We start from the raw sequence: 16,661 nt of genomic DNA, 5'->3' as shown, positions 1-16,661 counted from the left end.
CCTTTACTTGTTTTAATGTTCTTTCATTTAAAACTATTTTTGCTCTTTGTAATTCTTTGCCACATTGGGCCATCACTTTTATTTTTGTTGAGGAAATTTCTAAGTTATATTCTTGCGCAATCTTGCTTAATTTAAAAATGGCTCTTTGTAGGTCATTATCTGAAGAGACCATTTTGGCCTGATCGTCAGCAAACATTAGTGTATCAACAGGAATTGTTTTTTTGGAATTTTTTAAAGTTAGTTGCCATTTCCTGACAACTTCGTCTGTATATAAATTAAAACGGGTGTGTCAGAGGAAAAACAATTATTGTTTGTATGCATCTGAAGTCTGACTAGTGTAATATGTAGCTAGTAGGCAATGTATGTAATGGAGGGGGAAAGGAACTGGCCATCCTACCCCATTATCTCCTGGCCCAGTTGCCTCGTAAGTGATACTTCTTGGTATCACTTGTGAGGTTTAGACCTGTCTTTGGGCAGTTGACTAAATAACACAATAAAATAATTAATACACTATATAATTACAGTAATAATAATAATAATAATAATAATAATAATAATAATAATAATAATAATAATGGTTTTATTTAACTTAGCAGAGTTAGGCCAAAAGTTCTTTAACACTCAACCAGGAATAAAACTTCGATACAAAGAACATTACAGATATACCAAATATAGTACACAAAAAATTGAAAGGTATCAGCGTAATAGCACAGTTTAGTATATACAGTTGCGAAGCTTGGGATGATTTTTTGCAAATCTCGCGATAGTTGCTAGATGCTTGGAGGGCTGTGAGTACTAGGAACAATAGACCGTGTCACTGCCATCGTGATCTAATACAGGCCGTAAGGCAGACCATGTAACTGGCTTAACCTGATCACGAAGGGCGGCATTTCAACCATATAAATTAGTTGGAATGCATAAAGAGTAACATATATTTCTCTAAAATGTAGTGTAATTGCATTAATAACATTTAAAACAATGATTATGAGATACTTCAGACATAAATCACTTGCGAGTTAAGATGAAATATTTTTGGTGTGAAAATTACGTTATTCGTATGTGTAATACCTGCCTTTATTTCGATTAAATATTGCGAAATTCTTGTACATTCATTTATGCATGATTCAATAATTTTCAGTTGCACCGTACGGATATTTAGATATGTTGAAATTATAGGTTATGTTTACTGTTCCATTATCCCTTTCTGTCTAATTTTAGTGGTCTCCAATGCCCTGCCATTCATATGGAAATATTATAGGTTATGTTTACTGTATCTTATATTCCTAAATTCGCAATAATTATACATTATAATTAAGCATAATGTCATGTATGATACTCTGCACATTCAATTTGTCTGTATTTTAATACTACAATTTAGTATTGAATTATTGTATTTATCTACTACCTAAGAGACGAAGTAACAATCGTATGTAGGCTACACTAATTTCTGTCTTTATTAAGGAAGGTAGATGTGCTATATTAAATCACAATATAAATTCTTTTTTATTAAACCTCAAAATAGCTTCCATTCTAAACGTAAAATGTTGATGCGAAAAGATTATGTTAACATGTAAAATTCTCTTCACATTAAAATAACACAGTTTTGTAATTATTTCATCCACATAGGCTATTATGCAACAAGAAGTAAAGGGAACTTATGGACACATTACACTAAATAAAACTTAGCTATGATATGCAATAAAGTTATAATATAATAATTCACTGAGCTCCATACACTGAAATAGAAAACCCGAACATATATTACTGCCTGGTCTAGATCGAAAAGGCATTGACCGTGCCGTATTTCGCATTGTTGTGAAAAGTTGTGTAAATTGTGAAATGTTCGTTATCAGTTGTAATAATTGTAAATGGCTAAATTACAATAATTCCAATAATAATATGGGACAAGGAGACGTTTGTAGCACTATAAATTCCAAGAAAAAGAGGTCAGAGTTATCCTCATTCCGAAAGATCCAGGAAGGTGAGTTTATAAAATATAATATATACTTTATGAAAGTAATATATAAACCTTATTTATTTCGTATTTCAATAGTGGAAGGAAGGTGTTAACTTTTCAAAAGAACATGATATCAAAAGTAGAATACATTTTATGGTCTGCTAGGGAAAGAGTCTGTGATGAGGCGATAGTAGCGATCCTGGTGGTGAGCAACTATCTATAGATGCATATTTCAACTGTCTATGTTTGCATATTTAGTAAGTATTAAGCTTCGTGACTGTATAGTTCTGAACTGTGGTAATTGCATGTAAACAGTAGGTCAGTAGACATGAGATGTAACACACAGAAATAAAGAGAGAAAAAAAAGCATAATGTAAACAGTGATTTGAAATGAATGAAACATACAGGGTGAACCGTAAATAAAGTCATTAATCAGAGAGTTATTCTTTGAGATATTTCAAACAAAAAAGTTGAATATAATTTTGCTCGTTTTTGCTTCTTTTTCGAGATAAAAATTGTTTTATATGAAACATTTCATAGCATGTTTTGGGAAAGTCATTTATTTAATGCCCAATATGCTCAGTCAATTTAAGAGAGCAGTGTATTATGGTAATAAGTGATTGAAAGAATTGTATGTCTGTCCTTTAAATGAGCAGAAATATGATCTGAACAAATGTAACATTTTAAAATTCCTTTTGAGAACAAAAAATTACATTTGTTCGGATCAAATTTCTGCACATTTAAAGGACAAAAAAATTACTGGTATTTCAGTCATTTATTATCATAATACACGTCCACACCTGTGGAGTAACAGTCAGCGCGTCTGGCCACGAAACCAGGTGGCCCGGGTTCGATTCCCAGTCGGGGTAAGTTACCTAGTTGAGGTTTTTTCTGGGGGTTTTCCCTCATCCCAATACGAGCAAAGGTTGGGTAACTTTCGGTGCTGGACCCCGGACTCATTTCACAGGCATTATCACCTTCATATCATTCAGACGCTAAATAACCTGAGATGTTGATACAGCGTCGTAAAATAACCCAATAGAAAATTATAATACACTGTTTTAAATTCACTGAGCATATAGGAAATTAAATCAATGACTCTCTCAAAATACGCTATGAAAAGTTGCAAGAGGAAAAAATGCAACGCAGTGCTTTATGGCATTACAAGAAGCTTGTGTAAGAGAAGTTCTACCATACCTAACTATTGCAAGATGGGTGGAAGTGAGGCATTCACTTTCAATGAAGAGTTGGCATCTGAACAGCTCTAAATCAATCGGTGAAAAATAGATCCAGAAGTGATGCTGCAGATGGAGTCTGCTGTCTTTCAAGGATTTGTTAACGTACTGTTGACATGGCTGGGGTCTGTATTAATTTGAAGTGTTAATGTCAAAAGTAACCTAAATAAATTTATTGTGAAGCAGTAACTATGTTGCCATTTCTTTTCGAATGCCCTAGTGAAACAGTTTTTATCTCGAAAAGGAAGCAAAAATGAGCAAAATTGTATTAAATTTTTTTATTTGAAATATCTCAAAGAATGACATTACTTACGGTAATTGTCAGTGAGGTCATGTCGAAACATCCTCTCAAACTGGGTGCACACAGTTCCTCATAGAAGATTGATAAATATATGTAAGTGTAAAAGGTTGTGAAAACTTACAGGAATGTTGCATTAAGAAACAGCAGTGAATATTTGGCAAGAATAGTTTAGTTGCTACCCTCTATGAATACCTCTGTCATGCAGCATGTGAGATGATCCTGTGCGTTCAATATTCTTCGCCAAATGTACTCAAGGCCAAGGGCTCTTCAATTTTTCTATAATCTTTTACTCAGACTTTAATTTCACAATATCAAATATCAAGAAAGTTATTTCATACCATGTTCATCCTCCTCCAGTCTTGACACTGAATTGCTAGCTATTGATGCTGCTCTTCATTGTGGTACTCAAATTTCTGAAAAATCTATTTGCATACCTACCGACTCCAAGGGGGCTATATTTAATATAATTAAATATGTACCGAACCTATATGCACATAGAATTATTCCAATTCAGAAACAACTAAGTAAACTAAAAGAACTCCAAAAGGAAATAACATTTCAATGGATACCTAGTCATTGTGGTATACCTGGAAATGAGAAAGTCGATAATATTGCAAAACAGGCAATATATTTGCAACCAACACCTCTTCAAGTGATATCTCTATCCAATGCTTTTGCTTCAGTAAAGTCTCATTTTACAAACCTGTGGATCAACAATTGACTCTCTTCTGACAAAGGAAAAATTTTACAGTCTGTACAAAAGAAACCAAATGACCTGGAAATGTAGAAAAACTTGCCCAGACATGTTCAAACATTTTTAACAAGGGCCAGAACAGGTCACATTGTCACTCAATTGTACCTACACCGATTTCAGATTTCTGATAATCCTACTTGTCTGTGGTGTAATAATCATGATGAAGATCTGGAACACATTCTTCTATACTGTCCATCCATAAACCACAAAAGAAGTAAATTAAAATCATCAGTACCAGTTGCAGAAGACACAGCCCTGCAGTATATATTGACTACACCCTAACTCTGGCTACTAGCAACAGGCATCTATAATGAACACCGATCAAAATATCCCTCATTTCTCGTGAAAAACAACAACTGAATAGACTACAGTGGACTATAGTGGACTTTATGTTGTCGGCAAACAGCTGGATACATTAAGAAGCTTGATTGATGGATTTAATTTCGCAAACTTACAGTCAGTATGGACAGCTATTTTTTTTTCTGTCTCTTATGGAAAACTAAGTACCCAGTTTGAGGAGAGAGCAGCTAATGTTTTTATATTTGCCTAGCGGCTATGGAGATGTGTTTGCGTAATTTGAGGGGAGGTTTCGACGTTATTTATGAGAATTGTTTCTTCAAAAGTGTTCTTAATATTGTGTAATTAACATTTATATGCTTGCTGTAAACTTCAAAATGAAATACAGTTTTGGGTCAATATTACAACGCAGCTACAATAAATAAAATGTAACTTCATGTACTTCCAGAATTGAATATTATGCCAAGCAGTCTGATATTCAGATGGCAGCTATGCTTTGTTGTACTTTTGGGTCGCGGGCTGAGAATCACGACTGTCACAAGAACAGACATCTCAGCAAATCTGTTAATGTCAGTGTAAGTATTATAAATATTTCTCACATTCTTCTTGCTAAAACAATGTGCCCATTGTTCAGTGTTTACATTAACAGAATTAGAACTGCGCCATTGTATTTTTTTTTCTTGCAGGGTTAAAACTTTTCTAATCCTTACAAAACAGTTGTCTAGTTACGTTATTGCTTGGGGCTTCAAAATGTTTTATCATGGCATAGTTCTAGTTCGACCTGGTATTGTAACTTTGTAATAGTAATCATACAAATAGCATGGGATATTGCCCCTACTTCCTCCTCCCACATAAAATCTTATTGAAATTCAGTCGATTGTTTCCTGGTTATAACATATATTCTAAATTATTCTTGCAGATGTTTATCAGACTTTATGGATTTGTAATCAGTGAATCTTCGTTTGGTCTCTTGGAAAACACCTTTCAAAGACAGAATTTTTGCTTTCTGTATCTCGATTAGCTCTAAATTCAACAATTTTTTCGTCCCTTCTTTTATATTTCAAGAAGGTCTTATTTCGTTTCCAGTATGATTCTATACCAAAATTCGGAAGACAATTTTATTCTAAGAATTTTCGTGGTTTCTAATTAAAGTTGCCAACTCTTTTTAAGAAAAATACGGGAGATTAAGGAATCGACAAAATTTCACATAGAAAATAGACAAATTATTCGGTTCAGTTACTAAAAATCAACTTTATTCTACACTTCGACAGCCAGGCTTAAATTAAGAGTATTTTGAGACAGATTTTGTCTCACGTAATAGTTGAAATCTGCTGCAGTTTTTAGCTCTGAATGTTTTAGCTCATTTTTCGAAATCTAATTATTATTGTTCATGAGATGAAACATCTTCTTTGTATGAGCATTACTACTTGGTATGCTTGGAACAAAACTAGCCAGTTTTTCCAAATGTATAACATTAACACTGTTTGATTTTAAACGGGTGAGCACTAAAACGCATTTTTGGCAAGCATTATGTCTATAAATACTGCACATTTTATTGCATCTCTTGAACAACAAAATTCATCATATAAATCATCATCATTCACGGCAAAATAAAATGTTTAGCGTTACAATTTTTACATGACGCAAAAATAAGGGAGAAAAATGTTCGAAATGAAGAAAAATACCGGAGTCGGGAGACTGTTAAAAATTAGGGACAAATACAGGAGATCCCGGGAAATACAGGAGGTTGGCAACCCTATTTCTAATAGAGTTGATCTCCTAATAAAAATAATACAATTGGAGATTTAGAAGAAAAGTTTTGGGTTTTACACAGTGTGTTTAGACTTGATATCTTCGAACTACTTACTGTTTCCATCATCAAGGTAAAATACTCGTAGTGAAGGGTAGCATAGTCAGTTGGGCTATCCAAGCAAATGGACTCAATAAAGTATGTAACTCTTGGGGTCTACTATATTGTCTTGATGAAGGAATTTGTAAGCAGTTCGAAACATAGAGGTTCTCGAAACATAAAACTTTTATCCTAACACAAGCACCGTGACTATCAAATATCTTTTATCTACTTGGGCTTGTGTTTGTCAAACATCTGTTTTGAAGTATTCGACATTATATCAGAGTTGTAAAGAAAAAAATAGGATTAATCAGACCCCTATAATTTCGTGAAATGTTTGTCGTTCGTGATTGTTATTGTGACCATGGTTGGGATTGTAAGGATGTTTGGGATTTGAAATAAAAGTTTGATATTTCTTTTCATTTCTGTCTTCGTACTCCCCGCATTTAAATTTAACAAGGTGGAGCCTTCTCACTAATTACTTCATAATTGCTTCCTCATTCCATGAAGCCTAGTCTAGAGACAACAATGCAATTGATAGTCAAAACAATTTACACATCAGTATGACACCAATTAGTTGTTTGAAATTGTATTGAATAATAGTACGTCATTACAGAGAATTTGATTCATTTTGGAAATTAACACCACAGTTAAGTACTTTAGAATTACGGTCTTACTAATAAAAACTCTATATACAGACGTTTAACTGTCTTATGGCCAGTTTTTCCAAGTAATGTTTAATTTGGCGTAACAAATGTTAAATTAACAGCTGGTTTATTTTTAACGTTTTGTTAAGATGTTTTCCATTTTTCCAACATAATTTTGTTTAAAATAACCAACACTTAACTTTAACTGTCGTTAATACTATTCTGACTACTGAACAGCAGTTGGTAATGATTTTGCATATATAAGACAACTTCTTATTGGCTGATATTATTATTTAAATTCTGTACTATGGAGTAAGTCATGAAACATGTGTAAAATCGTAACCTATTACAGTAGCCATGATTCATACAGTACAGAGAATTGATAAATGAAAGTTGCATTGAATAATAATAATTATTATGTATGGTTACATTTTATAATGCTAAATATGAATTTCTGTTTAGAAAAATCTCAGCATTATGACCAACAGGTGACAATAATTACACGAATGTGTGTGTAGTCAACTGCACAGAAAACCCCGAGGAGAATTCCGTATCATATAAAATTCTCTAATTTAGGTTCATGTATAAATTATATGTAATTTCGTCCTAAAGAAGCAATTGCTGCTGAAACATTTTATTATTTACTCACTGCATATTTTGAAGCACTATTGACATCGGCTATAGTTGAAGAGCTAGTAACATAGAATCTAGAGTTAATAGTAGCTAGTGAATTGGAACAAGTGGCCTATTTCAACTAGGTAACATACAACTGAGTTTTATTTTAAGACATGAAAGTGATTATTATAACTACATACCGGTACCTAAGAAATATTACTAAATTAATACATAATGTACATTCAGACATAACAAAACTTAATTGGTATATTAACTTTCGTTTATTAGAATTATATTATAGGTAGCGATAAGATATGTTTGCACTGGCCTTAAAACAGAAGCAAAAGAGCTGGATTCTTGGAATTTATAATCGTTTTCTCTCCGATGGAAATTTAATTTTCCAGCAGGATAATCACCCCGCGCATACTGCCATAAACGTTCAAAGACGGTTCACGGAAAAGCATGAAAAAGAGGAGGATTGACAAATATCGAGACATCCCACCTCAAAATCCAGATCAGTTCTGGGATCAAGTTCTGGCTACCTGGGAAGATTTCGCTAAGGACTAGAACTGTTTCCAAGATCTGGTGGACTCAATGCCCCGAAAATGCCAGGCAGTGATAGGCGCCGATGGCATGTGGACAATGTATTAGATCCACATGTGTATTTCTTTTATTTTTCTTTAATTTGTTTATCTTTGTTTTATTTCGGGAAGAAAATTGATCTCCCAAGAGTTTTTTTAAATTCTCCTAGTGGAGCCAGAGTTGCGAAATAATAAGTTCCACTACACAAAATTATAAAAATGAAGAAAGGTAACATGTATAAAAATTAGTTACGTTAAAAAAAAAAAAAGTTATCGCCGAGAACCGAACACGGGCCACTGGGATGGCAAGCCAACACACTACTGACTACTCCATCGGGGTGTCATGACGTAACCAGCGCGACGAGGCACATATAGCTGGTAGGCTTCAAGTCTACGGACACAGCTCACATACAAACGTAATCGTGTAAATATTTCAATGTTCAGTACTAGTTAATGTTTCATTTGGACTGATTTACCGAAGCTTGGTGAAACAGGCCCTTACTGTAAACATTCCTCAAAGAGAAACATTACATGTTATTTTCACAACTTTTGTCTGAACAGCTGTGGTGTTATCCGCCATGTTTAACTGTGTGTTAAATGAGTTAACGGCCTGAAATCCTACATTTAAAGTTAACAAACGGTTAAGGATCTGTTAAGCCAAACTGGTGTTGAACAAATGGAAAAACTGTATTTAACAAACTGTTGAAGGTTTAACAGTCGTTAAGTCTTCTAACAATACTTGGACAAACCGGCCATTATACTTATACAATGAGTAGCTTGTTTATAAGTTGTGTGTAAATTCCTTACTAATAATCACTACATACGTCGTGTATAACAGTACAACTGTTACACAGCTACGTCATAGTTTCGTCATTACTTCGTTACGAAAGGTTCTCTACTGCATCCGGTAGAGTGCTCTAGTGTTGCGTGTTAAATATTGTTAGTACAACTGGCTCTAATCGATTACCACACTACATTTTGGTCAAAGAGTACAAGCTACAGCAATATTATTCTAATAAACCTATGATCTTTGGTTTGTTCTTCTGTGGTTACAAGGTAAACATCATCATAAAATGACAGTCGATGCAAACAGCTGTTAAAGGGACAGCCATTTTTTCTCTATATACAACGCTTAAACAAGGGGTTTCGTGTCTGTAACTACTGCAAAGCAATTCCCATTGTATAGTTACAGGCTGTTTATACGTCCATCACTTGTGCATGGTTTATTAGTAATGTTTTCTGTCTCAACTCTGCATAAGTCTCGTATAAAAACTATACATGGTTTATTAGTAAGACTGTTATTAGATAATGTTAAATTAACTATTTCTATCTTTATACTCCTCGCATTTACTAAGCATTCCCAACATATGTACGAATAATAATTTTTTATTAAAGTAAAATTAAGTTCACTATTCTGTCGAGGTTTTACATGCTAAGAAACGTTCCTTCTATTTTTTTTTAAGTTCATCTGACAACGAAATCACAGATCTACGGCAACTGTTTTTAACATGGGCCCCATTGTATAAGGATAAAAATCACTGAATTAAAGAATCGTTAAAATTATTAATTTATTAATTAATATGTCATTGTTATTGTTGGAATTGACTGTACAAAGAGACATCATGAATGACTGGGTATAAGCGTTTACGCATTCCATTTGATCATTGTTATAGTAGAAGCATAATCTGGGCCATGAATGAAGGAATGAAGCTCTTTAACTAATGAATACATTGCTGGCAGCATCAACGCAATTTTTATAAGGGCCAATGCTGTAATTTTTGTTACAATTTTTCTTGAGTGGTATACAGAAAAATGTTCTGTATCTAAAAGAAAGATTAAACTAGTTTTTACTTGAGTCACGTTTCTGTTTTTTTAATTTTTAAGTTGAGAGGATGCGAAGGCATTTCTTTCCCCTTCTACTTGCCCTGAGTCCGTCAGTAACAGGGCGGTAGCTGTTACCTCTTATACCTGCACCCCCCCCCCCCCAAGTTGTACACGCAAGAAAATAAAATATTAAATAAAGTACATCAGTGGATATAAAATACATTGACACAGATGTTTGACAATTACATGTATCAGTATATTTTAGTGTCCATTCATACAGTCCTCTCTGTAGATTGAAAACTCAAAAAAGTTTCATATCCATTGTTCAAGAATTAAAACAGAAAATCAATATCCCGAATTTAAAAGAATACTTACAAATTAAACCAAACCCTTTAACTCTATTAAATATAGAATATAATCTAAATTTAACAGAAGAAATATTGAATTCAGAAGTAAACACTGAAATACTGAAACAATTGTCTTTAGAGACAATTAATATTAGGTACCCTCCACAAAACTGGCTTCATTTATACACCGACGGATCCTTGCTCTCCAGAGAACAAGGTGCCGGTGCAGGTGTTACGTGCTGTCTCTTCTCACTTTATAGATCACGTGGGTATGGAACAACAAGTTTTGATGGTGAAATCATTGCAATAAGTGAATGTCTCAGGAATCTTCTATGCCACATCAGTAAATTTAAAAATGCAGTTATATTGTCAGACTCCAAAGCAGCTATTCTATCAATAGTCTCTAAACACACACCTTCATCTCAAACAGCAGAAATAAATAAAATGCTCTCTCAATTAATATCACTCAATAAAAGAATTGTATTCCAATAGATACCATCCCACTGTGGAATCCTGGGAAACGAGAATGCGGATGCTTTAGCAAAGAAGAGCAGCACAGCTACTTACAGACCTGTTACTAAATCTACGTATTACTCTGTGAAGAGATTTATTAAATCTACATACTTAGACTTCAACAAACAAAATTTGATAACACAATCTCAAGGGAAAAAATGGAATTCTCTGCTTCATAATCCACAGTTAATTCCCGATTTACCACGAAAATCGTCTGTAGCTGCATTTAGATTGGCAACAGGCCATGATTGTTTGGCTAAACACCTGCATAGAATTGGAATATATCAGTCCCCTAGCTGCCCATTGTGCAACTCAAACCAAGAAATGGATTCGGAACACCTCAAAATCTGTGCTTCAGTGGCTGATCATGATAATATCTTTGAAAAATATTGGAATGCAAGAGGTCAAATGACTTTATTGTCAAACGCCTGGCATTAGAAAACAACAACAACATATTTTAGTGTCGTTCTTACAGTATTTTCAACTAATAATTAATTAAATTAAGGGATGTTAGTTTGTATTATGAAGTCAGGGGGGAGTGACACAGTGCAGATTGTCCTGTTGTGTATGCTTAGAGTAACAACTAACGGTGAAGAAAACATTTATCTTCTGCTGTCAGTAGCTTTTTAATCTGCCAGTTGACATAAACAACGATAAAATAAAACACAAACGCTTAGTATAGATTTTCGAAATATAGATTATCGGTAAACATTTTCAATAATAAGAATTTTCACTATGTTCAAAGTCAATCAGTCGAACGTTAGTAAGATAGACAGTAGCATCTTCCCCTTCACGGATGGTAAAGAGTGTGAGTAGAGGGGAAAGCCTATCAACCAAACTGAAACGGGGATTAGTTCCTACTGAGAATGTGCTGGCTTCTACTTCTAAATTTGTGTTTCTTCTTTGATGCTTTGTAGTTTAATACGAAGTAGTGTATTGTTACTTTGTCATTAATGCAATAATCAGGAATTATTTGACTGATATTTCAACACCTCACTTAGTCAGAGCCGCGGACCTAGAAGTTCTGCCCTGAGACAGTGGCACTGTCCATAAACACATGATAAGTTAAATTATTTTAATTCCACACTCGTTGCATTTGCCTTGCATGTTTTATTTATTTGTGATTCGTCATATATTTCTTTTAGGAAACTAGTAACAGAAAATGTCTGAAAATATGTTTAAGTGCATACATTTTCAATGTGTAAATAATTAACCAAGGTAAGAATGGATTAATGCTGGCTATATCTTAGGTTTATGAACCTAGTTGTAAGTTGTATAGTCTTTAGGCACATATTCTTGGTTGCAAAATGATATAGATTTAACACTTGTGAGTCATCCCGGTTAAGTTTTGATGCAGGTAAAGTATGTTCATTCTCCTGGTACTTTTTTTTGTAATACTCTTTACTGCACATGGTTTGAAACTGTGAGGAACAGCCCAGATGGACTTCTGACATTGGTGAGCATTTGTTATGTGGTGTGTCTGGAAGCATTCCTTTGCCTAATGTACTGTTTGTGTTTTTGGCAGAAAACTTTTTTGTGTTATTGGTTCTGCACTTATCAAAGTAAATATTTTTTATCTACTATTGTACTTGCATGTATTCTTTATTGTCTTAGAATCAGAATAACTTTTGAGAAAAATTGTACAGTCATATTCAATCGTGCAGTGCGAAATTTATCATTGAAAAAGTCACAAATGAAAGATAAGCAATTCAAATTAGATTAGCTCAAAATGTTAGCAAAAAATGGGAGTATCTGTAATTGTGTTAACTGCATTGTTGCTTGTCTATGACTGTACCATTAATGCAGTTCATTTTTATTTTTCAGTTGACCAGATATGGTAGATAGGTTCATGGAGGTTCCATTTTTCACTATCACACTTAAAACAGTTGGTCATTTGCCAACTGATTACATGTGCTATTGACTGCATGCAGTGAATTGTTAATTCTTGTTTTTTTTGTCTCCCAATTAATTTCTTCATTTGTGTGACGGCGCACCCCTTCCAGTTGTGAATAAGTGTTTTTTTTTACTAACAAAATTTTAAATTTGTCATAAAATTTAATACATTTAGTTATATAACATAATTGTTACTAAGTTTTACAGTAAAATCACATAGAAAGTGCAAATATTGAAACTCTTGACTTCCCATATTCTTCTTTTCTTCGTTAATGAAATATACATATAACAGTAGTTATGTACAGTAAAATGTCATTACAACGAACGCCAGTATAACGAAATATTCAGTATTACGAAATTATTTTTTGTCCCCTGCCTTTTTTCCATGTAATTTGATGTTAAGTTATATCACTTAACGAATTTTGTTTTTACGAAAAAAAATCAGTGTAGGCCTAATGAAATAAAACTTTCGTTCCCTTGCCAAAAAAAAATGTACATTTTTAATGAAGAAATTCAGTTGTGTCAGTCTTTTTCATGCAGTTGTTACCTTGTTCTCTCCATTTAGTTTCCTTCTACCAATCACAGGTCACTAATCCCATAAAATGGCATCCCAAGCAACATGACACCTCTTGTTCTACAAAATGCTTCGTGAATCTTGAATTTTGTACTTCTTTTTATGTCTCCCTTTAAACTTATTCTTTTCAAATGCAATGCTAGTTAAGGTACGGTCACACATCGCTACTTTTACAGTGCTAAGTACAAAATACTGCGCAACTCTCGTGCTGCGATGTGTGAACAATGGTGCAACCCGAAAAGTAGCAGTTGCCCACTACTTTTTCATGCTGTGTGCAGCTTAAAAATAGCGACGTGTAAACAGAGCTCTTAGGGTTGCAGTTTCAGCATTTTTTATATCGGTTTTTTTGAAACTTTTGCATAAAGCCTGGTCCAGACAGTGCGTGTTTCTGTGATGGATTCCAAGTTGGCTGCACTGATGGGTAGCCTGCGTGCTCACTTGCCGGAAGTAATGTGCTCTGGTGGCTCCGTGGATGGCTAGCTTGCTGGATTTCGAGGGTAGGTTCCTTGCTATTTTTCGTGATGGTTTGCAGGCCGGAAACCAAAGATGATCATATAATATCACCACTGAAACCATGTCGCCATGTTCGTTGTTTTCCAACTAAACCTGATTTTTCTATATCCTACAGTTTCTAAGAAACAACAATTAAATATTGGACTTTAGCTGTTTTGCACTTATGGCTTAATTACTTTATTACGACATTTACTACTGTTAATGTAGGACTTTAGTTGTTTTCCACTCACGGTTTAGTTTCTTTTTGACCGTGAGTGTTGGCAACAGATGAAGCAGCAGATGATTTTCCAATTTGAACTGTGAAAAGAGCCAGCTCCGTGTGAACAACTACCATCACCGTAGCCAATACGGGAGCCAGCAAGTGAGCATGCAGGGCAGCCATCAGCGCAGCCACCTTGGAATCCATCACAGAAACTAGCACCGTCTGAACTAGGCTTAAGTTGCGACCAGTGTTGCCTAATTCATTTTTTTTTTTTTTTTTTCATAGTGTAGTTTCAAACAGGATGGTTGCCACCATTGCTTACGAGAATATGCTGTTGGTTATCATTGAAGTATATAGCTTTATAATAAAAATAATAATAATCTGAAACTCTGATGTGAACATAACCACAAAATGTTTATTGAAGAATCAACATGGAGCTAGACCGTGGCTGCAAAAGTAGTGCCTTGTGTGTGAACAGACTGGCAACCTCCAGTTGCAACTTTTGCAGCGCTCGGGTTGCACAGCACGAAAATTAGCGTGCAGCGCGCTACTATTGACTTACATGTGAACATGACACGCAACTTTTGCAGCTGCAGTACAAAAGTTGCGCAGCAAAAGTAGTGACATGTGACTGTACCTTTAACCTTTTCATTTTAGTTAAGGATATTTTCCACACCTGCACACAAAATATGCGGAATTTACAGTGTGGAGGTAAATATACAAGCTTGCTTTTTAAAGAAAAGTAACGTATTTCGATATAACAAATTTCACTATAACGAGGTAATTTTAGAGGTCCCTTATGATTTCGTTATACTGGTATTTTACTGTATTAGGTTTAATAGTTAAAAGTTGAATTCTACATTAATTTCATATAAACCACATTTCTTCCACTCAGTTTTTTATTTATATATATATGTTCCTCCCTCCCCCTCAACCCTTCACTTTTGATCCAGCACAAGATGCCACAATAGATAGCTCCTTTTGTGTTGTGGCATGTAGAGTAAGCAAGTGTTTTTGGTTATAACTCCATTCAAAAAATAATTGATTCTAGCTGTACGATTTGGTAATCTACGATACTCGATTAGGACTGATGTGTTTGTTTTATTATTATAGCGTCTTGCAACTGGGAAGTGGTGGCTCAAGGTAAAGTATGGGTGCTTTATCACTAACACAAATGGAGGGTTTTATTTGATATGTTTTAACAACCACAGTTCATATGACATTGCTGTACATCAGATTCCTAGATATCCTCCTTGGCATGAAGGCAGCATTTTCTTTGGCTGGATCATGACGATTCTTATTCCGCTTTCTGTTTCATTATTGCTTGCATTGCTTTAAATGTGTTAGTGAAAGGCATTAGTGTTACTGAAAGCAGTCCCAAGCTATTATTATCTTATCCGCATATTAGTTTTGTTAACTGTACAGTAGCTGAAGTTTGTACCTGAATGTCACTAATTTGTGCACTTCTTTTGTTATTTATTGCGTATTAACATTGTGTCTTGTGTAAGAATTTAAAATCTGTTGGAAGAAGCTTTCTTGCTCTGATATAGATGCTCATCTGTCAATAGTGACAAAGAGAGCTGCATGCTAAGTAGTGTCCTCGGTTAGTGTGCAACATCACATTCAATAAACAAGCAGAAAATATTAGAAGGGCTTCAATAAAGATTGATTTTTTATTATTATTATTATTAGCACAGTTCTCATTAGACAGTGAAAATTCAGTTAGCCATTGTTTAATTCATCAATAACTTATTAGGCCTACTAGAGATGCGAAATTATAACTTTAAATTTTTGTATTTATAACAGAAATGTTTTTAAGAATTGGTTTTATTAGCTAAAACCAGGGGTAATTGAAAATAATATATACAGGGTGATTCACGAGGAGTTACTGCCCCTTATGGAGCACATTCCCGAAGACATTTTGAGCAACAAATGGCATATACATGATCCTAGTCTCAGTAATTTCAGAGTTACACTGATTAGAAGTTGTTAAAATTCCTTTTTTTCTTTAGTTTTAAGGGTAAAATAATATTACGAGTAAAATTAAAGAATGAACTATTCAGAAGTATAATTTCTTTAATTGGCTAGTATTCTGAAGCAAAATATGTGCTGTTAATTCCCTAGTTGTTTTATACAGAACTTTTTTTCAATTTTCAACTACAAAATTACAGTTTTCTTACACATTTATTGTCCACACCTGTGGAGTAACGGTTAGCGCGTCTGGTCGCGAAACCAGGTGGCCCGGGTTCGATTCCCGGTTGGGGCAAGTTACCTTGTTGAGGTTTTTTCCGGGGTTTTCCCTCAACCCAATATGAGCAAATGCTAGGTAACTTTCGGTGTTGGACCCCAGACTCATTTCACCGGCATTATCACCTTCATTTCATTAAGACGCTAAATAACCTCAGATGCTGATAAATTGTCGTAAAATAACGTACTAAAAAAATTCACATTTATCATAACAATTGTTACATATCACGTCCTTCTTGTGAACTCTTTAAGACTGTACATTAGGATGCAAAATTGAACTGTAAAGAATCAAATTTCTAACAGTCGTGTGAT

General features: G+C 34.3%; 1 protein-coding gene across 5 annotated transcripts in view; it reads left to right on the top strand.

Annotated features, from left to right (window-relative positions):
* Wdr59 (WD repeat domain 59) overlaps positions 1-16,661 on the top strand; it is an 88,711-nt gene that overhangs the window by 41,397 nt on the left and 30,653 nt on the right. For 4 of the 5 annotated variants that reach the window (XM_069836267.1, XM_069836265.1, XM_069836264.1 and 1 more), the window contains exons 17-18: positions 4,993-5,119; positions 15,216-15,245. In XM_069836267.1, the coding sequence (XP_069692368.1) occupies positions 4,993-5,119; positions 15,216-15,245 (157 nt within the window). The remainder of the gene's footprint in view (positions 1-4,992; positions 5,120-15,215; positions 15,246-16,661) is intronic. The other variant, XM_069836266.1, reaches the window with a different exon arrangement.

This window comes from Periplaneta americana, chromosome 9 (genome assembly GCF_040183065.1).
Source record: "Periplaneta americana isolate PAMFEO1 chromosome 9, P.americana_PAMFEO1_priV1, whole genome shotgun sequence".
NCBI classification, from domain to species: domain Eukaryota; kingdom Metazoa; phylum Arthropoda; class Insecta; order Blattodea; family Blattidae; genus Periplaneta; species Periplaneta americana.
The sequence above is the reverse complement of the archived record's forward strand: the minus strand, read 5'-3'. Positions and strand labels throughout refer to the sequence as shown.